The 22,436-nt window shown below is 51.6% G+C and overlaps 4 protein-coding genes across 4 annotated transcripts; 3 read left to right on the top strand and 1 right to left on the bottom strand.

Moving 5' to 3' along the window:
- Positions 1–666: 666 nt before the first annotated feature.
- AYO21_04236 (hypothetical protein) lies at positions 667–2,443 on the bottom strand (the record flags this gene model as incomplete). The annotated part of the gene is made up of 3 exons (XM_022654209.1): positions 667–1,289; positions 1,337–1,920; positions 1,983–2,443. 3 exons carry the CDS (start codon positions 2,441–2,443, stop codon positions 667–669), a joined length of 1,668 nt encoding a protein of 555 aa, XP_022513486.1.
- A 5,006-nt stretch (positions 2,444–7,449) lies between these two features.
- Positions 7,450–8,565, top strand: AYO21_04235 (hypothetical protein; the record flags this gene model as incomplete). The annotated part of the gene is made up of 1 exon (XM_022654208.1): positions 7,450–8,565. One exon carries the CDS (start codon positions 7,450–7,452, stop codon positions 8,563–8,565), a length of 1,116 nt encoding a protein of 371 aa, XP_022513485.1.
- A 6,312-nt stretch (positions 8,566–14,877) lies between these two features.
- AYO21_04234 (hypothetical protein) lies at positions 14,878–17,043 on the top strand (the record flags this gene model as incomplete). The annotated part of the gene is made up of 1 exon (XM_022654207.1): positions 14,878–17,043. The coding sequence occupies one exon, from the start codon at positions 14,878–14,880 to the stop codon at positions 17,041–17,043; it is 2,166 nt and encodes a 721-aa protein (XP_022513484.1).
- Positions 17,044–17,589: 546 nt separating this feature from the next.
- On the top strand, positions 17,590–21,759 carry AYO21_04233 (hypothetical protein; the record flags this gene model as incomplete). Its single annotated transcript, XM_022654206.1, has 1 exon — positions 17,590–21,759. One exon carries the CDS (start codon positions 17,590–17,592, stop codon positions 21,757–21,759), a length of 4,170 nt encoding a protein of 1,389 aa, XP_022513483.1.
- Positions 21,760–22,436: the final 677 nt, after the last annotated feature.

The following is a 22,436-nucleotide window of genomic DNA, read 5'->3' as shown; positions in this document are numbered from 1 at the left end:
TTCCATGATGGTGCAGCCACAAATGTCTTGGGTCAATCTTCGAAACACCTGGTGTCTGGTTTGCAAACGCCCAATGTAAGCCGCAAGGCCCCGCTACAGCCTCGAGGCCTCATCAATCCCATGGTCCATGCGCCGTCGGTGCCATCAGGCTGTCAGCGCCGGTGCCAAACGTGGTGCGACCGGGGCACGAAATTGCCGTCCGGGGTTTGAGTTGGGCCAACCCATGTGCAATTCTATTCTTGCAGGGGTCTGCCGGCAAGCCAAAGCCTTGCGGACCTCTCTATTTGCGGTTCGTTGATGACATTTGTTGGGTTTTCTGTTACATTTGTGTGCCTATCCCGTACCGTGTTGAAATATGAAGTCTCACACAGATCCGAGTGCTGTGAGTGACGGTGCTCACACCGCCTTCGAGGGGTAGGACTTGTACAAGTGGAACATCACTGCCAAGACAGCAAATTCCATATCTGGTTAGATCGGAGAATTTTAAAGCAGCCCTACAACTAAATGAATTGGGCTAGTGCATATTGGCTTGTATTTTGTGCATGACCGACAATGTACCGAGTACTCAGATCGCACAGTACATACATTGACCTTCACACTTCTCTAATGTCCCTTACAAACATCGGCATCCACATGGAAAGCTATCACCGCTTGACTAATCGCGCATCAGCTGCCTTCATGGATCGTCAATGCCTCAAATTGATTGGCAAAGCCTCCTGTAAACTCACTCCTCTCCTCAGCCATCATCCTCATCTCCCCCTTCCTAGGTTGCCTCACACCAAGCCCGGCCACGGCTGACACTCGTTCATCCGGCGACGGTGTCTGCTCTTTACCTAGCAAGTCCTCAATTTTCCAAGCAATCCTTTCAGCGCCTTGTCGTGCCCCGGCTAGATTGGCAGCGCCGGGACCAAGCCTCAACCCTGCAAGACCACCAGTCAAGAATAACGGGATGTCGTCGCGCCACATCAAGTCATTGCTAAGAGTAGGTAACCCATTGATGGATTCAATAGGATATTTATTCAGCATGTGCTGCAGACAGGGCACTCTCTCGACGTTCGGAGCCGCTCCTGTAGCATATATGATGTGATCGATGCACAGAGGGTCGTTCTCTGGCTCCGATGACAATGTGATGGACCATGTCCGGCTTCCTGCGCACCACAATCCGTCCTTGATACGAGTATGCGTCAAAATAGCTAGGCGACTGTTTAAGACGTGCCTTTTGAGAATCCTGTCAAACTTGGGTGTTATGCTGCCGCCGTTTCGAGCATCTTTGAGCAGCTCGAAGCGCTCTGTCGGACCGTCAGTGGCTGATATTCTCGTTCTGATGACAACCTACCCTGATCACTATCTGCCGACCAGAACACCGACATTTGCTGGTTGCGCACTTTAGACACCCATTCCAGGTCGACATCGAAATGCTTCAACTTATAATCTCCCCTGAGCAACAGCCATACCTTGGTTACGCCACAACAAATGATTAGGTCTGCAATTTGAGCGCTTGTTAGTCCACCACCAACCACCACAACCGAAGTTGGTAACCCTTGCTCAATTTTTTGCAGAAGATGCTCTGGAAGATAGTGTCCACTTGCGGGGTCGAAGCAGTGGCAAACGCTTCCAACGTCCGCGCTCAGCTGAAGGTTGCTGTCGAGGGGAATGCAAGGCTTACTGCCAGGACCAACAGCGACAACGACGATTCGGGAGAAGATCGCTCCTTGGTCTGTGGTCAAGGTAAATCCTTCTGCGTTAGTCAAGCCGCCGAGATCGCCGTACTCGATATTCTCAACCTTTGCTCGTACCACGAGGTTCCGAAGCCGATATCTATCCACGATATCGCCGCAGAAATCATTGAAGAGCGCCGCCGAGGGGGTAAAGTAATCTATCCGGTCTCGGTCATCGATCCGGAGGTGCTGTGCGATTCTTCTATAGACATGTGAGCTCCTAACAATTCTCTCCCAATAAGTTTTCTTCTGGTACAAACTCACTTCTGCCGCTTCTTCTTTATTCGATGCTTGCTGATCTCTTTGCCGGCCACGTTGGGAATTTCTTGCAACTCGTCCGTGCGGCAGTGGAGGTGGGAGAAGGCCAAGAGCGAATCTCTATCCCTCGGGTCCGGGTGGAAGAACAGTGGACTGCGAAGATGGTCGATCTGCAGCCTGCGGAACCTCTCCTGCCACGCGGACATCCACTCGTGAGAATGCGCGTCGAGCACAATCATCGATCTGGCCGGGACGGTTGACATGTTGCTCCTCCTTATGTTCGACTGGGCGGCTTTGTTCTGGGACCTGCGTTGTTCGTTTTCAATCGTCTCGCGCCGATTGAACCTCCTCCAGTACCGAGCATGCTCGTCGTTGGTGAAGAGGGCCGAGGGAGTCGCTTCGCGCAACCGCGCCGCCACGGCCAGTCCGCACGGCCCCGCGCCGATGATGGCTACATCGTACACCATCTTCACACTGCACCTATGTATGGTGAGATGCAATGTCTGGAAAGGATGTAAAGAGGAAACAGCTGACAAGAGGCAGATCAAATCGGATGTGATTGAGGATGTTTAACGGCTGCTCTTTACGTAGCACGTGGCCGATGCCGTCCATCGCCGTGCCCTTAAGGTCCTCAAATCTCATGGTGTGGACAGTTGAGTACCCGTAAAGGCAAAAGTGAGGACCATATAACTTCGTCTCGTGCGCTCCGAATGGTTTGGGGAACTTATTCTATGTGAAATCCTCGCTATGGCGGGTGAAAAATCCTCTTCCAGAGATTTTGTTATAATTGGATACATATAGACGTATCTATACATAATTATGGACTTTCTTTCCTTGCGTGTAGCTGCTAACAACCCCCGCGACGGCGAGATGTGCAGTGCGGATTCATGGCTACAATTCTTCAGGTCGTGATCACACAAGCTTAACAACGTGTATATACCACTACACACATAAGTGTTGTTCAAGCTTAGCCACTGAACAGCGCCGCAGTATTAAATTCCTCTCCCAAGCTCTCATCACGACTTTGTAGTGCTGATATTGATGTTTGCCTCACCAAGCTGCTCTCTAACACAAGTCATGAACCCATGCAAGACTGAGGATCTAGGGATGTCGGCACTGATTTCCTTACTCTCGTTGATGCTGCGAAGAGGGCAGACAATCGGTGGGAAAGAGGAGACGTAAGAGTCGGTGAATCCGCGCCGTGCTGCATCGTATCCCGGGGGACATGCTTGACAATTTGCCCTGTTTGCTTATTAGCAGAGTATTGACACCAAAGGTTATTGATCTTCGGGGAGATCCTCGAGAGGCCGGTCGAAGCATTCCACCGCTACTCTGTTAGCGCGCTAGGCAACTTGAGGACGGGGGGTGTCGGTGAAGTAGAGGATGCTCGTAGCGTATAGTCCAATGAGGGCCCATTTTGCAAGGAAGATGTGATCAAGGCTGATTCATGATGGTCGGAAAAGACGACATGCCCTTCGCCTGTTGTCCAGGAGACAAGGATGGTGGTGATCTTGAGCCTCGATAGTCCCTTTCACACCGAGGCTCTACTACCGTACATGCAAGATTTAGCGAAAAGCAACTAGGTATGCATGAGTTCCCATTTTCCAGGGAGTTTCTAATAGTGGCACAATTTGCGTGAGTCCCAGGTGAGATCCGAGAAATTTTTACTCATCCTTCATGGTGAAGTCATCGAATTTTGGGGCTGCATCGTGTCTGCGCGAATTGTACACCAAGTTGCAACTGGCAAAGTCATCCTGCAACCCAACACAGCCTTGGGCGCGCCAGGGTCAGTGCAATTCTGAGGCATCGCAGGACTCAGAACCTTCTAGCAACCCCTTTGAGGCTCCGCCTTGTCGATTTCAAGTGGTTGTGTTGATATCAAGAACAGTCATAACTGCGTCAGTAAATTGTTATTACTGCTCAGTTGATACCCAAAATGGGAGCAGCTAGCGGATCGGGGCGATGCTGGCTTTTAGACCCGAACCCACGCGAGGTTGCCTCATTCCCAACGCAAATGGGTCAATGGGAAGAGTGCCGACAGCGTAGGTGCAGGATGAAGCAGGATGCAGCAGATGGGAATGAGGCGGTAAGAAACGAGGCGCTTGGAGTGGTGGAAGAGCATGACAATGATGCCCGAACCAGCGCCAAGGCTAATGTAAAGCTGGCATGCGCTGGCACTCGCTCACTCGCTCCTTCCACTCAACACCACGGCCAAGACCAACTGGCCTGCAGAGGAACCTGCGCCGTGGTGAAAGGAGTCGGCCACCGACCCAAAGGTATTCAAGAGGTAAGGTAATATTCAGAACTGCCGCAATACCGAAGATACAGAATCGTCGAACGTGACCCATCGACCAGCTCTGGCCAGGACCACAGAGACGCCTTTTAGGAACTCCCGATGCCGTGAGAGCCTACTACCATGCAAAGCGCAGACACAGTGAAGAGTGTGGGCGGATGGATAGACGGCTTCTCCAGGTGAGATGTTTGTGGCAAATACGAGTGACTGGTAGACACAACCCGTCGTCCCAGGTCGATTCGAGCTCATTTTACTTCATGCGCACTGCCGTGCCGCTGGGACAGACTCGACACAAGTCACATTCCTCCTAGGCATGCTGATCCCCTTTCTCATCGGGTCCTTGATTGAAAGGTTGACTGCAGGACAGGGTTGGGGAGTGATGTATGTCACCTGCACAAGAGTGGGCGGGCAGCACCGCACGACACAGCACAGACACGAGTCACGTTTGTTTGTGCCATGTCAGCTCTTTGAAAAGACGCTTTGCGAGCCAATCGAGGGCTATCATGAAGATATACGAGTATCCATGTACGAGGACTTGGGGCACGCTACGGAAGACATTGGATGGGAAGTCAGCTTCAGCCTTTCAGCTTTACAGGACAACAAAGCCGGCCTCTGGGTGGGCCTAGCGAGGCCTGACAAGGCTCGATCGTGCATATTCCAAGAACAATTGGATCTGATCACCTTGAATTTCAGCTGGGTTCGAATGACGGTCAAAAAAATAACCTCATACTAGGACAACAATTGGCTGGCAGGATCACCAATCAGGACAGATTTGGTCAAGAATTTGGACCAGGTCAGGGGAGGCGAAAACCTTCACTAGAGATCTTTGATATGGATTGGATCCCGTTGGTTCGCAAAGCAGTTTGCTGGAGGGCTGAGCCTAACCGAGTGACCCGCAGGTGTTTGAGACTCGTTGAGAACTTGATGTCAGGTGTAAACTTGACAAGATCTTGACCCTGTCGTTGAACCCTACGGCCCCTTCAAACATTCCGTTGATAATAACTCACAGCCACGAGCCAACAAGAAGTCAAGTAGATAGGTATTGAGAGATAATTGACTACGTCGAGACACCCATGGCAAGGAGGAGGCGTCGTATACACGGTGATGATGATGACGATGATGAATCCGTTGGATGATGCTATTTCTGCAAGATCTCGGAGGTCGCAAAAAAGAGCAGAGTTGGGTAAAGCGGCGGTCAATGATCGGAAAAACAAATAAGGAGGGCAGAGGCCGGCGGACTGTACGAGGTAAGCTTACAATGCAGGGAAGCGGCGCAGTTCCCGTGACCCCTTTTCGGTGTCAATTGATCATATTTGGAGGGTAGGAGTGGTCCAGGCATCAAGTAAAAGGGCAGCTCTAGGCATGGTTAGCCCCTCCCGAGGCCTTCCAGAATGAAAAAGGACAGCGGGACACGGGCTTAAGCAGCGGCTCCCACGGACGAAGGGGGCAGTGAAGCACGGACTTCAATGACTCCCTAGGTAAAGCGCTGAGGGGTTTTGGGCATGTGCTGCGCTTGGATCATTAACCATGATGGTTAACCTGGTTAACCTGGTTTAACCCAAGCACCCACGATCAGGTAAGCCGGAAGCACCTATCCAAGCACCCACCAAGTACAAGCAGCTACAAAGTACAAGTATGACGCTGAACGAGGCCATTTTACATCCTTAAGGCCTGGCATCATCATCATCAACCAAGACTCGGAGTGACCATCCTCCGCTCTCTCAGTCTCTATCCCACACTCATTTCCTATTTTTCCAAATCCCCTCATTGATTTTTTTTTTTCACAGTCGCTCGCTCGGCTCAAGGTTTTCTCGCCACTATCATCGCTGGCGCTTCCATCATTACTCGTACTCTTCTTGTTTAATCAGCAACAATCGGACCAGGAACTTCCGAATTGATTAGGCGACAGTTGTCTAATCCGCAGGCTGTCACAGTGTGATTGTCTGTTGTCCACTCATTCAACTCAACTCGTCAAGTACAAGTAGTACTTCCACACTTTTTTCGCCTCTTTCTTCTCACCTCCACCGCCTTCGTCTCGTATCAGTATTTACCGTATATTACCTGTACCGACCACCCCCTCCCTCCCAAGAACTTAACCAAGTGGGCATCGCGGTCTCCTCTTGCTCTTTTCCTCTTGTCCTCTCATTCCCCCTCTCCTCTCGCCAGGGGGCGCTCCTTCGCAGCACGCTAGACCGGCCGCAACCCTTGATCCCTGCCACACGAGCCATCACAGTTGGGTTCACGGCACACGCCCAAGCAAGAGCATGGACCAGCCTTAGTGTGGAAAAGCCGTCAAGCCATCCGCTGCATCCACCTCGCAATCCTTCTTTGTCACTTCGACCCCTTCGATACCATCAAACCTAAAAAGGCATCCACTCACACTTGGGCCATCGTCTTCCTCTTCCCAAAAAATCCATTTTAACGTTAATTGCCCCCCCTGATTTCCCTACGCTGCCATCAATTTCCCTTTCAACAACGATCTTTTCAATCCTTTGACCACACGGCTTATTGGCCACTTTTGAGCATTCTGGCTCCAGTTGGTCCCATTCTCTTCTAGCAACTTCGACCCTAGCCCAGCACCGAACGGGCAAAGGCACAGCCGCGTTCATCCACCTTCAGACGCGCGGACACGGATTCCCAGTTTTCAACTAGAACAGCCTTCTCGTTCATCGACCCTAGTGTCCACCGTCGACTCATCGTGGGCGTCGACTCATACCGGCTGCTTTGCTCCGCGACCCCCTAGTCAGAATCCACACAAAACCTTGGGGGCCTGGTCAACCACCTCGACCGAAAAACCAACATATACTCCTCGCACCCAGGTCTTTCCAGCCATCGAGTTTTTTCCTTACCTTCACCACATTTTTCGCGTGATCGCAAGAGTCTGCATATTTGCAGCAAAACCAACTGATCTCACCTTTGCCTGTCCCAAATTGAGTCGCCAGACTCAATTCAGACTTGACCCCCAGCCACCCTGTTCGAGGCCAACCACGCTATGATATTCAGCCAGACCAACATTTTCCGGACACACCTTTTCTCCCACCAACACAACACACGACCAGATCAGTCAGATATAGACCCAGATCGGGGGGAAGATTGTTGCGGACAGGGGCAGGAGTGAGGAGCGAAGAGCGTTGAACGCCCCAAGTCGGAAGCAGAATCTCGTCCATCGAGGGTATCAAAATGAGTTACCACTACGGCGTCCCGCCGTCCCATTACACCAAATACTACGGCACCTCGTCGCCGTACAGCAGCGCCGAATACGTACACTACGCGCCCCAGTACGATTCAACACCCAAGAAACACGCGCGAAGGACCAGCTACACACCCTCCCCTCGGGTCGGAGGCTGGTATTCGCCTGCGGGCTCACCACCACCGCACCATGAGCCCAACGTCCAGTATTCTGCACCGCGGGATGATGTCTATGTGAGTGAGGCAAGGGGCAAGACCCGCAACCAAGAGAGCTACCACCCTTTTCCTAGCTCAAGATATCATACCCGTTCCTCATCGCGCAAGCAGAATCAGCCCATCTATGTCTACGACGATGAAGCTGAATATGCACGAATGCAGCCAAACTACGTCTACCGAGAACCAAAGTCCAAGACAAAGCATGCGAGGAAGCCAAGCACTGACACCTACTTTTACTATGGGCAGGAGCAGATCATTGACGAACAGCCAAAGCGATCGAGGGCGCGACGGGCCTCGTCCACCTCGAAACCCACACCCAAGTCCAAGCCCAAGCCAGCACCGCAGGCAACCGAGGAGGACGCCATCCGTGCCGGCATCCCCGCAGGCTATTCTATCAAACATTGGGATCCTACCGAGCTGCCCATCATTTTGCTGGGTAGTGTCTTCGACGCCAACTCACTTGGCAAATGGATCTACGATTGGACTGTCTTCCACCACGGTGCCTCCACGCCCATCGCCGATATAGCAGGCGAACTGTGGCTCCTCCTTATCAAATTGGCTGGAAAGATGAAGCGGGCCGAAGAATGTGTGGACCGCATCCGCAACCCTGACAAACAGGAAACCGTCGAAGACTTCATCGTCAGTGGCAAACGCCTCTGGGAGAAGTTCAAGGCACTGCTCAAGGATTGCGAACACTTCATGCTCAAGGCGGCCAAACGAGAGGGTTCCAAGACCATGGGCAAGAAGGCAGGCACCGAGTTTGTCGACTCCATCTTCGGTCGCGATCGCCACCTCGAGGCGACAGAAAAGATCATGAACCAAATCCGTCTCTGGAACATGCGCTTCGATGTCAACTGTGAAGAGACGCTGCGCAGACCCTCGGTTGCCTAGACTTGGACTTGGGCAATGCTTCTCGCATCTATCAAGAGGCATCAGCGGTGGCAATTTCCATGCCAACTCCGCCACGCTACACACATCCTCACTCCCATCGCCACACATCAACGGCCAATCATCCAATATTCAACACGACTCACCATCTCTACTACTTAACATCTCCAAGCCATGGCCTCTGCGAGGCCCCTGGCGCTAATGGGTTAGGCAACCTGTAACAACATTGATCTTGGAGCATTGCATCGGAGGGTTTTCACTATGAGTCATTCTTTTTCTCGGCCCGGTCAGGGCCCAACTGTACACTCGTTGGAGTTTTCTTTCATGGGACATCAAAAGTTCTATCATGAAGCCATGATGGACGAACACATGACCACAGAATGACTCTGATCCCTGTATCAACAAGTCACGGACGAGGCAGTCATGGTTCTGTTGGCGTTCTTCCTGTTTTATCGGCACAGAGATACCCCCTCATGTTCGGCTCGTCAGTTTTTGGGATTGGTTTATTATTCAACATATTGCGGCTCGTCGGGAGTCTGGGAAGATCCGGGAAGATGTGGGAACTGGTCGCGGGGCTTGATCGATATTTTGCAGACAAGCCACGTGGTTCCCAAGATCAAGATTGCTGGAAGGAGGTTACCGGAATTGGAGTTTTTGAATTATGGGTATTTGCGCAACAACAATGGGGGATACTACTTCAAGGACTCACGGGACCTTGCAAGACTATGGACCACCAGATACATTGGCATTTGTTTTAATCACGGGCTTCTGTACTAATACCAATACCATTTGATTTTGAGAGTTTTGCCTCTTGTTCCATCGAGCTTGTTCCACATTTTATTTTTCTATGAGATCGTCGCCTCCAATTGTGCGAGGCTGGGTCAGTGTGCTTGTATCCGTAGTCGAGGGGACCGGCTTGTTATTCCTGTATGTGTTATGGATACAGCAATGTGTCTTGTGGGAAGTTACTTGATACTCGTTGTTCTCTGTTGGTCAAAGAAGAGCCAACAGGATGGGAACGAGGGACAACGAGCGAGTTTGCTTTCTCATTCATCATCCGGATGCTCACTGCTCAGTCATGTAGCTATTTGGTGTGTTGGTTTACTCAGCAAAGTGAGCAAAGCCGCAGATGATGTGGGAGACGGGTTCACCATGCACCATGGCGCCATCCATTTCCTTTCTCGCATGCGCATGTACCTCGTCCGTTGGGTGCGTCGTTTGGACGTATGCACTATGCGCGTACCCTAATGCACGGTGTGTCAGTCACGCGTTGCGGGGGGCTGGGATGTGAGGGGGAAGAGGGGGATGGGGGCTACGAGGTTGGTGGTTGGAGAGGATCGAGGCGGGCGGGTATGTGTGTGATGATGAGGCAGGTCTAGTTGTTGGTAAGTCAAGTGGGAAGGATGGATGGCTGGCTGGTTGGCTGGTTCTGTTCTACTATCTACAGTACTTGGAGGTACTAGGTAATGTCACCGTCATCCATGTACGAGGTATTGACTTGGAGAGTGAGGTTCCCGTGGGGGATGGGGGCTGAACCCTTCCCCTCTAGGTACCTAGGTCCCTCACCTAGCCCCTACATACATACATATACACATGTCAATGTACATGTACATGTACTTGAATGTCACAGGTGCATTTGACATATATCCACAGTACCCAAACACAACAAGGTCGAGTACCCTGCGCACCCTGAGATACAGGGCACGAGAGGCGAGAGGGCAGGAAGGTAGATACCCACATGCCAACAAGGTAATTGTGCGACTGGAGGTTAACTACGGAGAATGTACTGGCGATTGAGTTTACGGGTCATGGGGCCCTCCGGACAAGCCCATGAACTTACTACGAGGTATGTACCTACGGACAACAAGATACTGATCCGTGTACGAGTACGGAAGTCTTGGAGTTCACTACTTGATTCAGCTCCCCAACTTTGTCGGGAGGGGGGGCGATTGTGTTTAGATCAGTTCAGGTCAATTCAGTTCAGCTCGTCCAGGCGCGTGTGGCGAGAAGGGAAGACAGTGAGAGATGAGGTGCAGGAGACGATGTGACGCCTCATACCTACCCAGCTACAATGTCGGGGTGGTTCATTTCAGCTACGAGTTCAAAAATATACGAAGATGCAAGTACGTTAGATAGGTAGGGTGGTAGGTGGTAGTTCAGCTTTCCCCCGGACGTGGGCATCATCATCAGCAGCAGCAGGAGCAGCAGCAGGAGCAGCAGCAGCAGCAGCATCAGCACATCAGCATTGGCGTCAGCGGTCAGCAGCACCACCACCATGACCATCCAGCCATGCCCAACTTCCATTACCATTTCGATCAACACCTGGGATCACCATCACATCGCATCACATTACCTCCTCTGAGCGCCCACACCCACTCCCAAGCTACTTACCCACCCACCATCGTGCCCCCCTCCCCGCGCGCCGTTCGCGCCGTATCCGCATTCGCCGAAAGTGTAACCAACAAACGGAAAAGTAGACCAGGCCAGGCCAAAACCAAAAGAACGCGCGTTATCCACACACACACACACACACTCACAGACACTCAAACACGCCCGCAAACATTGCGACAAACAGACTGCCGCACTGCTGGCCTGAGAGAAGAATAATTGCCTCACAGATCAGGCAGCAGTTTTCAACATGAGCTCATGCACTTCGCAAAGAACAAGCCAATATCAAGGCAGAATGCTGCGGCGAGGGATATTTGGTGGCGAAAAGAGGAAAACTGGGTATCTAACGACGTACTCGGGATAAAAGCCACAAAGGCTAGGCACAGCCACTACGAGTACAAGTACGAGTACACTGTGATAGGCGTCGAATAACAGATTCTTGGGCGTGGTCGCCACGGGCGTCTAGAGGCAGTGAAGGGCGAGTACCTCGTAGTTAGCAGGCACACAGTAAAAGACTTGCCCGGGTGTGGTGCCCAGGTGTGAAGGCTCTATATCTTCTAGGTATGTACTTGGTAAAGTGGTGGTTTTTGTAAAGTCAAATACCGGCGTCAATACCACGGCCGGAGAAACTCTATCTGGTATCTGGCAAGCTTGCACAGCTGGACATGCTTGGACTTGGACTTGGAAAAAGCCTGGCTAGAAGCCGCCATCGCCATCGCCATCGCTATCGAGGGTTGGTGCTGGCGAGGCACTGAGGCACATGATCCGAAGAGGGTGTCCTCAAGGGCGGCAAAAACCTCGTTGAAGTTTTGCTTCTTTTCCTTCCTTTGCCCAGTTAGTTAGAGGTATGTAGGTGTGTGTCGAGGTGTGTTCGTGTTGGACCCCTTGTACCATCCGTCCTGTGAGTCCTCTGTTCTCGTAATGGAGGTGCGGGTGAACACGAAAAGAACATCGGGGCGCTTAGTGAGCCAAAGGCACTCCAAATGCTACCGAGGACGCCCTCTCTCTCTCTCTCTCTTTGTCCGTGTCTCTGTCTCTCAATCTTTCAGCCGGATCAGAGACGGAGACACTACGGAGCAACCTTTCAAGAAAAACACGGAATCATTCCTTAACGAGCGAGTAGAACCGTCGATGAATGAGCGGTTTTTCCCACTTCCCACCTGCGCTCCTCAATCCCATTTGCTCTCCCAGTCCCAAGCACATGCAGGCCATCGTCAGCGGCTGCATCGACGATGGAGGGGGTGGAGGGGGCGACACAAAGAACGATTGGATGTCCGTCGAACCCGTTTGTTGCCGTTGGCTCGCTTGCGAGGCCGTGAACTCCGGTGATAGGTCGTCTAGACTCTAGAGGGGAGGAGACGATGCAAGGGTGCAGGGGGGGCCCGAGAACGGGAGCACATGGCTCATTGTTGCTGGAGTTGTTGGTCAGGATTAATCAGATCTTAGATTCGGGTCCGTGCGGGAATGGATTGGTTTTTGACATTATCATCATCATCGCCACCATCATGTTGGTGGCTGTACTCGGTAGTTATGGTCACTTGGAAGGTAGAAGCCGCTGAATCCGCGTGACGGGCAAGACCTTCTGGCTGGGCGAGTCTGTACTCGCACAAGGGGTGAAGGGGTGAAGGGATAGAGAGAGTGAGAGGGGTGACAAGCTGTGGATGGATGATGGGCTTTACCAACCAATACTGAATCACCTGTGACATGCTCCTCTCCTCTAAGTAGAGACTGAAGACCCCAGGCTCGAAGCTTGTGTGACCCCAACCGGCGCCCTGAACTTCTGGAACCCCTTCCAGCGACGTGCATGAACTATTGATCATGGCTGCTTGCTCGGTCCCAATCGTAGTGTGTGAAAGGGATTATCATCACACATCTTCACGTGTTTTCGTTGCAAAAAAGGCAACCTTGGAAAAAGTATCCTTGTGTACTCGTACGGAGTATGCTGTATATAGATCACAATACATACCTAGTCCAAGCATAATCGGAAAAGGCAATAACGCCCAGTTGGTGTGTGTATATACAAGTCCCCATATTTTGTATCTTCAGGCCGCCCGGGCAGCCTCATAGAGTCACCATGCCCCTACCCGAGTTGATTGGTGTTTTTCGCGCCTTGCACAGTCAGTTCAAGGCGTTTGGTGGCAGTCGCTACGAGTAGATAGTCGGGTATGCGAGATGGTGAAACAGTACCGCGTATGTTTAGGACGAGGAGGGCGTTCCTTTCTTCCCCTTGCCGCCTGAACTCCTAGCTTATCTTATGTCTTTGGACTGGATCGCTCGTATACGAATATTGTTGCCTTGGATAGACTCGGAATGTCGCCCTCCTTTACTGGGCAAGTGTCAGCCAATCGCTTCCACACACCATCAGATACTTGGTTTTGACACTTGCGCCAGGCAAAAGAGCGGGAGAGGCGCAGAGGCGATGTTTCCCGCTTGAGACTCTTGAAACAAACGCCCCCTGAAGCTAAATTGTTGGGCTAGCATCCACGGACTGCTATTGACTCGTACCTATTATTCCATCAGAAAGGCGGCTCTTCTGCTGCGCACGTCGGTAGGCTGCAGCTCTGCTGCCTGCAACCAGACTGCGACCCGTGCTTGATTTGATGTCCGGTCCAGGCTCTATTTCCCTTGGGAACTTTTGCCCCCTCGCTCCCGTTTGGCTACCAAGTCGTAGTAGATGGAAACCAGGGTTTCACATGTACGGAAGCTGAAGGCCCGAAGAGGAGATCCTGCGCCGTGCCGCCTCACACAACGGCTTGCGTTTTGTCAAACCAAGTTGTAAGTTGACATGTCGCATGAACCTGCTCAGGGCTCACACCGCCAGTGGCGACCGATGCAAGGCTGGGAGGTACCATGCAGGGAAAAAGGGGGGCGCCATGGGACGTCAAAACAAGCGGTTGACGCCCCCCGGATGCTTCTGCAGGTACCGCACCGGCATCTTTTTAGGGGTCCCAGGGTCCCCCCAGGGCCCAGGGGGCTTCCCCGTTTGCTGCCTCCCTATAGCCCTTCACCGCTCTTTGCCCTCCAGTCCTGTAAGGGTTTGGTAAGGTATTGGTATTCAAAGGACGTCGTACTCCATACACAACCGAACTGATGGCTTGCTTTGGATCAGGAGAATCTCATCGGGGAATGCATCTGTCACTTTTCCCGGGCGGACAAATAACGCTCAACTTGCAGCTGAAATCCCTTCCAAAGGCACCATCAACCGCAGTAAGGGATGGGCAGCACAGGTCGGGTAGCCAGGCCCCTTGCTGTTTGCTCAGTTGAGACCCGAATCATGCGTGGCTTACCTGAAAGAGAGCTGCATTGTCCGTCCCTCTTTGCAGAGTTTTGACCCCTTTGCGAGACCAAGGATGCGAGCAGTACAACGCATACTCTTGCTAGAGGGATAAGATTTGTCTGAGGACGGACTTGTCTCATCGAGTGACCAGGTGCTTTCCTGACTGCTGTCGGTATTCTGAAGTGGACCTCGCTGGTATGGTATGAGGAAGTATGCGGCCGAAGAGGTCCAGCGTGTGTAATCTAGCCTCTGTACTGACCGAACAAAGATTAGACCACTGCTAGAGATATCCCCATCATTGTGCCCACTGCTTCTCATGCCCCCATAGACCAGGCCGACGAGGCTGGACGAGGCTGAAAGACACAATCGACGCTAACTATAAACGGTGATATTAGCCTGATGCATCACGTGTGTCTACGTAACCTTTGATTGTTGTCTTGTCTGGGGAAACAACGCCGTGCACATGTGCACGAATTCTCAAACCTGAAATCATCGCTTTCACCTTCTATCGTATCGACAGTGTCTGTTCTCTTCTCTCTCGCTTCAACAACCTATCGGCCACGCTATTCCTCCAATCCCTACACTAGTCTTTTGCAGTTGACTGGTTCAACTCCTTGTTTAATTCCGAACATGAAAGATTGGTTCTCATGATGGGCGACGGGCCTGATAAACGTTACGGTGTAGTCCTGGATGCTGGCTCGTCCGGGACCAGAATTTACATATACCGATGGCTCCCCAACTCGGTCGCTCGACTCGATCACACCTCCCTACATTCGTTGCCGGAATTGGAGACAAAGGACAAGTGGACGAAAAAGGTGCACCCGGGAGTCTCAACCTTTGGCGACACACCCGACTTGGTCGGTCCAGACCACCTAAAACCCCTCCTTGACCACGCCCTCGAACACATCCCCAAAGATGCCGTTCCTGACACACCTATTTTTCTGCTCGCGACGGCGGGCATGCGCCTCCTCCCTGACAGACAACAAAATAGCCTCCTCCGAAATATCTGTTCTTATATCCAATCCGAGACGAAATTCTCAATACCAGACTGCGATGTTCATGTACAAGTAATTTCCGGCGAGACAGAAGGGCTGTACGGGTGGACTGCGGCGAATTATCTGCTGGGGGGATTTGACGAGCCCGAAGACCACCATCACGGCAAGGGCCACCATACATACGGCTTTTTAGACATGGGTGGCGCGTCCGCACAGATCGCGTTTGCACCAAATGCCACAGAAGCAGAGAAACACGCCAACGATCTCACCCTGTTACGTCTCCGCACCATCGATGGGGTGCCGCAGGAGTACAAGGTCTTTGTCACGACATGGCTGGGGTTTGGCGCCAACGAGGCACGACGGAGATACGTGGAGGACCTGGAAGAATCCTATGCCATTGATGGGATTCTAGAGGTTCCCGATCCATGCTTGCCGACAGGACTGCGAGTAAACTTCGACGGCACCATCATTTCAGACGACGGTCCCTCTCTGTCCAACCACTATCTACGGGGCGTCGGGAAATTTGATGAATGTCTCAGGCGGACATTTCCCTTGCTGGAGAAGGATGTACCCTGCCCAGACGAGCCGTGCCTGGTGCATGGAGTCCACGTTCCTGCCATCGACTTTGATGTTAATCACTTTGTCGGTGTGAGTGAGTACTGGCACACTACGCACGAGATTTTTGAGATGGCGCACAAGGATAAATCATACGACTTTAATACCTATCAGAAGAGGGTCAAGGAGTTCTGTGAGCAAGATTGGTCGGATATTCGGAAGGGTATCGAGGACAACATGTGGGGTAACAAAGTTGACGAAAAGAGCGCACTGGAAGTGTGTTTCAAGGCCAGCTGGCTGATTAATATGCTTCATGATGGCATTGGGATTCCCAGAGTCGGACTCGAAGACACGGACGTCTCATCACATAACGGCACCAAGGAAGTTCTGGAGGGCGCCGAGGATAAGGGGTTCCTCGATCCGTTCCAGGCTGTGAACAAAATCAAATCCACAGAAGTCAGTTGGACAATGGGCAAGATGCTTTTGTATGCGTCTGCAGAGATTCCGCCTGCCTCGGACGGGGACTTACCTGTTGGATTTGGAAGTAATGTGCCTGGGATCCCCAAAGACTTTCAGTATCCTGGTGGAGGCTTGCTTCAAGCCGCTCCAGGCCACCACTCCGGAGTACCTGCTTCCGACTTGCAAGAGACCAGTGGTAGTGATGACGGTGGCCAGAGTATAACGGACCACATCCACGACACGCTCTTCAACTCTGACACTCCGCACCGCCTGCCGGGATTCATCTTCTTCTTCCTCATCTTGATCATTGCGACATTCTATCTCTGCGGCCGCCAACGGCGTTCGAGGATCTACCTTTCCCTTCGACCCGCCTCCCCGTCTTCGTCCTCTGCTTACTCACCGTCGTCAACTCCGAAACTGAGGACACCGTTGAAGTTTCTCCATGCGCTCCTGAGTCGCCGCAAAGGCGCTTACCATCTTGACCGAGACCGCGATCTCGAGGAAGGGACCTCACAGCAGCTCTACGACCCCAACGACTTTGAGCTGGACAACATGTCCGACGAGGACAGCACAGTCCTCGAAGCTGACGTGGCTTTCTCCAAGTCCAACCCGAGCCGACCGACATCACAGGGCAGGAACTCGCCTTTCCAGGGCAAGCGGCACGGTCCAGACAGGCTGAAGCCGAACCCGATCGATCGCTCAGGACTGGTGGTCAGGACGGAGAGTCGAGAGAGCCTGGCCGGCGGCGATGCAGGGGTGAATGGGCGATCCAAGAGCAGGAACGGGAGTCCGACCAGGATGTTATGACGATGAAAATATTCTATCCTTTGTTCCGTCACTGTTTTTAACCCAAGAAAAAGGTTTTATCGTTGGCTATCTATCCATACAGAACAGAAAAGAAAAGAAAAGAAGCCTTGATCCGAATCGTGGCAACGCTGTCACTGAGTAGTCAGGAACAGGGAACCGAATCTTTGATCTCGACGGATAAGTTTATCTTTTTTTTTACAGTGCGGCAACCGGTGAGGGATTCTTTAGGTTTCAAGCAGGCTTCCGCTTAATGGTCTGCCCAATGCCGGGGTCTAGCCAACCATTTGCAGTTTACATTTCCTGCATCCTTGTCGGTAATACGGTATTGCTGCATGCGGAATGGTTGGCTCTCGATCGACGATGATTGAGTCAAGAAAGCGCGCGAATAGCACCAACACACAGCTGTTGCTGAGAAATGCCAACTCATCATTTCAGGCTGGAACCCGTAGGTACTCAAATGCAGAACCAAAACGCTCCCTTCTTGAAAATCTGCATTGGCGACTGTATTTGAGGCTAGTTTATATGATCATCCTCTGAAGGTCAAGCATGGATCCATCAAGCAGGCCTCAATGCGTTCAAGACCTGATCAAGCGACTACAGGAAAAAACCCCAACACCCTCACAGGATGGGCTGGTTTTGCAAGCCTTGTCGGAAGAGATGGTGCGGCTTTTCCAGGATGAACGGAAACCATCATGGTACCCCGAAGCAGCGGCATTATCTAAAGTCCTCTCTCGGGAAACTTACAAGACCCTCTTCGATACCTTTGTCCTCATCATGGGAAAGCGAAGCACCAGTAACGCTGCGATGGAGCAAACGCTTTTAGACTCATTCAACTCGACTTTACAAAGTCCTACAGTTCTAGATGTCGAACCTGACCTCGGCCGAGCCCTTGACAGCCTCCAGAAGGGTTTAGCAGAGACTGTACGCCAGGCCGGCAATCCCACGACCCAGTATTCTCTTATCTATTCATTGTCTCTCCTCCTCGACACTATGAGTACCCTCAAGGTCGAGGGCCTCAGCAAGGATTATATCCACACTTCCTTGTTACGTCAGTTGAAGGATTCGAGCAACAGCAAAGTGCTGCGGCTATCTCACCGTGCTTCATATGCCCACCAGACTTTGGTTGGAATCCCAAATGATCAAGACCCTTGGACAGCACTTTGGGAGACTTCCATAGGCCTTTTGAGTACGGTTGGGAATGTTGCTAGCGCGGCTTGGACCCTCAACCTGGAGAGTTTGGTTCGGGAGCTCGTGTCAATAGACGAAACTGCAGAGAAGGCGAAATCATTCGTCAAGGCCATAAAAACTTTGGTGGCCCAGAATTCCGGGGCAGCTACAGGCTGTGATTTCCTTGGATCTTGCTTCCAACAACGGAAGCCATGGTATGATGCACTTCGATACACGGACCTGCTTATACGTTCTGGGGCATTTATCATGCTCAAGGAGCTCTTCTGCAGTATGTGTGACAATGAGGGCTCTAAGCCGGATAAGGAGTTCTTCTGTGGCTTGTGCTTGCAGCTTGAAGAAGCCTGGAAAACTGGCGATGAAGACGTCAAGACTCGAACTGTGGAATTTCTGAAGGAGAACCATACAAAGGGATTGTCGAACTCGAAATCTCAGCGAGTACGGGAGGCGTTCAAGTTGGTTGCCCAGACTACCAAAGACCCGATACTCGAAAATGCAGTCAAGACCCCTATTGTGAAACCATGGAGCAGGCTGGTAAATGTCCTTTTATGCAAGCGGACCAAAAGCTATGTCGGCGGAGATGGCCTTTTCTATACACACACACAAACAGACCCTCCCTCAAGCGACTTGTTCAACACAGCCTGGAAAAGGTGTAAAAGGGCACAAGAATTCTATGCTGATATGGCCATCCGCGACCGTTATCTTTGTCCCACCGAAAAAACCCTCCATATCGTACGGCTATTCGGGGAATCTCTTCCAATGGACAAGTGCTACATCAACCTGGTAATTTCCCAGAAAACCAGCTCGTCGGCGGAAGATCAGGCACCCGCCAAGGCAGATTTCGACCAATTTTTTCTTCTTCGTCGTCTAAGGGTCGAAGATGATCCCGACAGCAAACCGATTGCAATGGAGGATATCTTCAATGGCAATGGTGGACATGGAACGGACCAACCAATTGAGCCAAAGAGAGTCCTCATTTATGGGCAGGCCGGAGTAGGGAAGAGCACGTTATGCAAGAAGATGGTCCACAATTTTCTTTGCGAAAAGATGTGGGCCAACCGGTTTGATCGCGTGTTGTGGATTCCATTGCGAAGATTGAAGGATCCACAAGGTCGACCAGCGAGACGTACCCTGAAAGATGTCATACATGAGGACCTTTTGCTAGACACCCCGGACAAAGATCAATTTGCAACGGCGATGCAAGATTTGATCATGACTGACAACGGGTCGAATAGGACTCTCTTCATCCTTGACGGACTGGATGAGATGTCTACGGAGCTGGGCCGAGAGTCAGACTCATACCGCTTCCTTCGGAGTCTGCTTAATAAACCTTACGTCATCATCACCTCCCGTCCGAATCGAGTTAATATGCAGCAGATTGGGGCTATGAACCTAGTGTTGAACACGACTGGATTTGCAAAGGATCAGGTGCATGAGTATGTTAAGTCGACAGCACGAGGCCATTCCAGTGAAATTTTGGGTTTTATCAGCCAACGTCCGATCGTGCAAGGGCTGGTCCGGATTCCGATTCAACTCGAAGCTCTCTGCGCCAGCTGGGACCAGGGAGGCAAATACCAGAAAAATGCTCCAGCAACAATGACTGGGCTCTATCGGTCAATTGAGCTCTCGTTGTGGCGGAAGGATGCTTCTTGCTCTCTTGATGAAACCGAAACCGAAATAAGGGAAAAAGTCCAGGACCAGATCAATCTTGTTCAGGCAATGGCATTCATTGGTCTCTGCAGCAACCGGATAGAGTTCGATATAGAGGCCATTAATAATATCCGGAAGAGACTCCGCGGCAAAGAGTTCGCACCGACGACGTTGCTCCCACACATGTCCTTTATTCGCTCGTCGACATCCCTTTCCGCAAGGACACAGCCGAGCACTTATCATTTTCTACACTTGACTTACCAAGAGTTCTTTGCGGCACAGTATTTTGTGAAGTGTTGGCAATCCCGGCAGGATCTTTTGCCCGAGTCATTGGTCAACCCTGATCCCTCCAAGCCCGCGGAGAAAATCACGCCTGGCATATTTATCCAGAGGGAAAAGTACAGCCCGCGTTACCATATCTTCTGGCTATTCGTCAGCGGCCTGCTTCATGAGACGTGCTCGCTCGAAGATCAATGTGCTTTCTTCAAGGAGATTGAATCTTCACCGCGTGATCTTCTCGGGCCACGACACCAACGTCTGGTCATGAACATTCTGAGCCAGAGAGAGAGAAGTCGACCGCACAATCAGATCGTTCAACGGTGGGAGGACTGTCTATCTGATTGGCTCTTGTTCGATAGCGAGTTCAACTCGCGGAGCTATCTGGCTAGGGAATTCGAACTCCCCGAACGGGTTTTGGAAAAAACCATAGAAAGGTCGGCGAATGTGGCCTCGCACCCGGACATGTTGGTAGGGACATTGTTCGAGTCCATGAGACGCAGGGAAGCGGTGCTGTCGCCAAACCTCGTCTTGTTAGCCACCACTTGGCTGCGCGGTGGGAAATTCAAATTGGTAAGAACGATTCTTTGGGCTCTCCATACTCAAACAGGCCTCTCCGAGGAATGCCTTCGAGCTGTTGCAGGGTCGCTTTTCCAACACACATCGTGTTCTTTCCCCGGTCTACAGACTCTACGTATCCAAGGCAACCTACCTGACGACGTACTGATGACGGTTACGCGCTTCTTGTTTTATAGGAAGGCATTTTGGTCTAATCAGGAGCATTGCATTGAGATCCTACGTCAACAACAATCATTACCCGACGACGTTCTCAACCGGTTGAGAGCAAGACTGAGTAATCCGCCGCAGCAGATAGGGGAAATTCTGGACGCGCTTTTACAGCAGTTTCGTAACAGGATGGACCCTGAGGAAGACTCCAGTGATGGTCAAGGATATGAAAGCTTTGAAATTGATGGTGTCGGTTCGGTGAATTTGGATGCCTTGCCAGAGTTACTGGGTATGCTCAGCAGCCCTAATCGGAAACAAACGAAAATGGGAGCAGCACAGGCAAATAAGATAGGTCAGGAAGATGAGCCTCTGTCCACCGAGGTATTACAAAAGTTGGTCGAGCTCGCCACCGACAACGACAACAACAACAACGGCAAGATGAAGGAAGCTCAAAAGGCCTTGGGGAGCGTTACATCACTTCCCACAGATATCCTCAAGGGACTCATCCTCGACAAACGTCAGAGCAAGTGGGCCTGGAAGCTGCTCCTGAAGCACCACCGTAATGCGGCTGAAATCATCCTGCACCCGGAGATGACGGACCAAGACATGGAGACGCTGTATCGCCTTTGGCTGAAAGTCGCCTTTCGTCATTCCTGTAGCTGGCACCTGTCCGGGCCCACGCTCTGCTTGGGCATTGCTGACGCATTCCAAGAGTGCCGGTTTAACCCGCCGCGTACAGTGACACGGGCGACCTTCTTAGCACGAGTGCAGAATGCGCGTCATGTAATAGAAGACGAAACGGGCAGGGCTTTCTCGTTAGGAATGAAGGAGGCGATTACTACTGAGGAGGAGGATGATGAGGAGGTTTTAGTTTCTTGAAAGCGTGGTACATAATTTACTAGCTCGCACAATAATAGTATCTACCCGGTCAGGTAGTCTTAATATATCGACCATTATCCTCTATATAACAGGACCGTCTAATAGCCCGGGGGGACGACAAGGGTACCTTTGGTTGCACAGAGGCACGTGATCCCTGCCAATTACTTTGCTCAGTTGAACTTCTTACCCATAGGTTTTGATAGGAACGACGCCTCACCACGCAACTATGAAGGATTTAAAGGTACTCATAAACTAGTCAGTAGGCTTGGCTGAAACACGGTTGGAGAGTATAATTTTGCAATTCTAGCTCGAGTTCTAAGCCGGTCCTTTGGCCCAAATTGGCTCCTGCATGATGGGATTCAAGGGAGGGATCCCCTGTAGCTCTATCGTTACTCAGTCGTGCTCGCCCAACTCAGGCACGACTCTCTCAGTGCTCCGGCAGGCTCCCCTTGCGCTCTGCCGTGCTTCCCCGACTCTCTCTCACGTGATCTATTAAAGCGGCCGTACTCCGTTTCCTAAACGGAAAAGGCAATCGGCGTAGTTCAGTCCGGGGCATATATAGTATATCTATATACACTATATTAAACATACATCCTCACATGTTACATGATACATGATACATATACACATTATGTAATCACCAACCCCATATGAGAGCATGCAAACATGGCAATCAC

This window comes from Fonsecaea monophora, assembly GCF_001642475.1.
Source record: "Fonsecaea monophora strain CBS 269.37 chromosome Unknown Scaff23, whole genome shotgun sequence".
Lineage (NCBI taxonomy): Eukaryota > Fungi > Ascomycota > Eurotiomycetes > Chaetothyriales > Herpotrichiellaceae > Fonsecaea > Fonsecaea monophora.
This window is presented reverse-complemented; position numbering and strand designations above follow the sequence as displayed.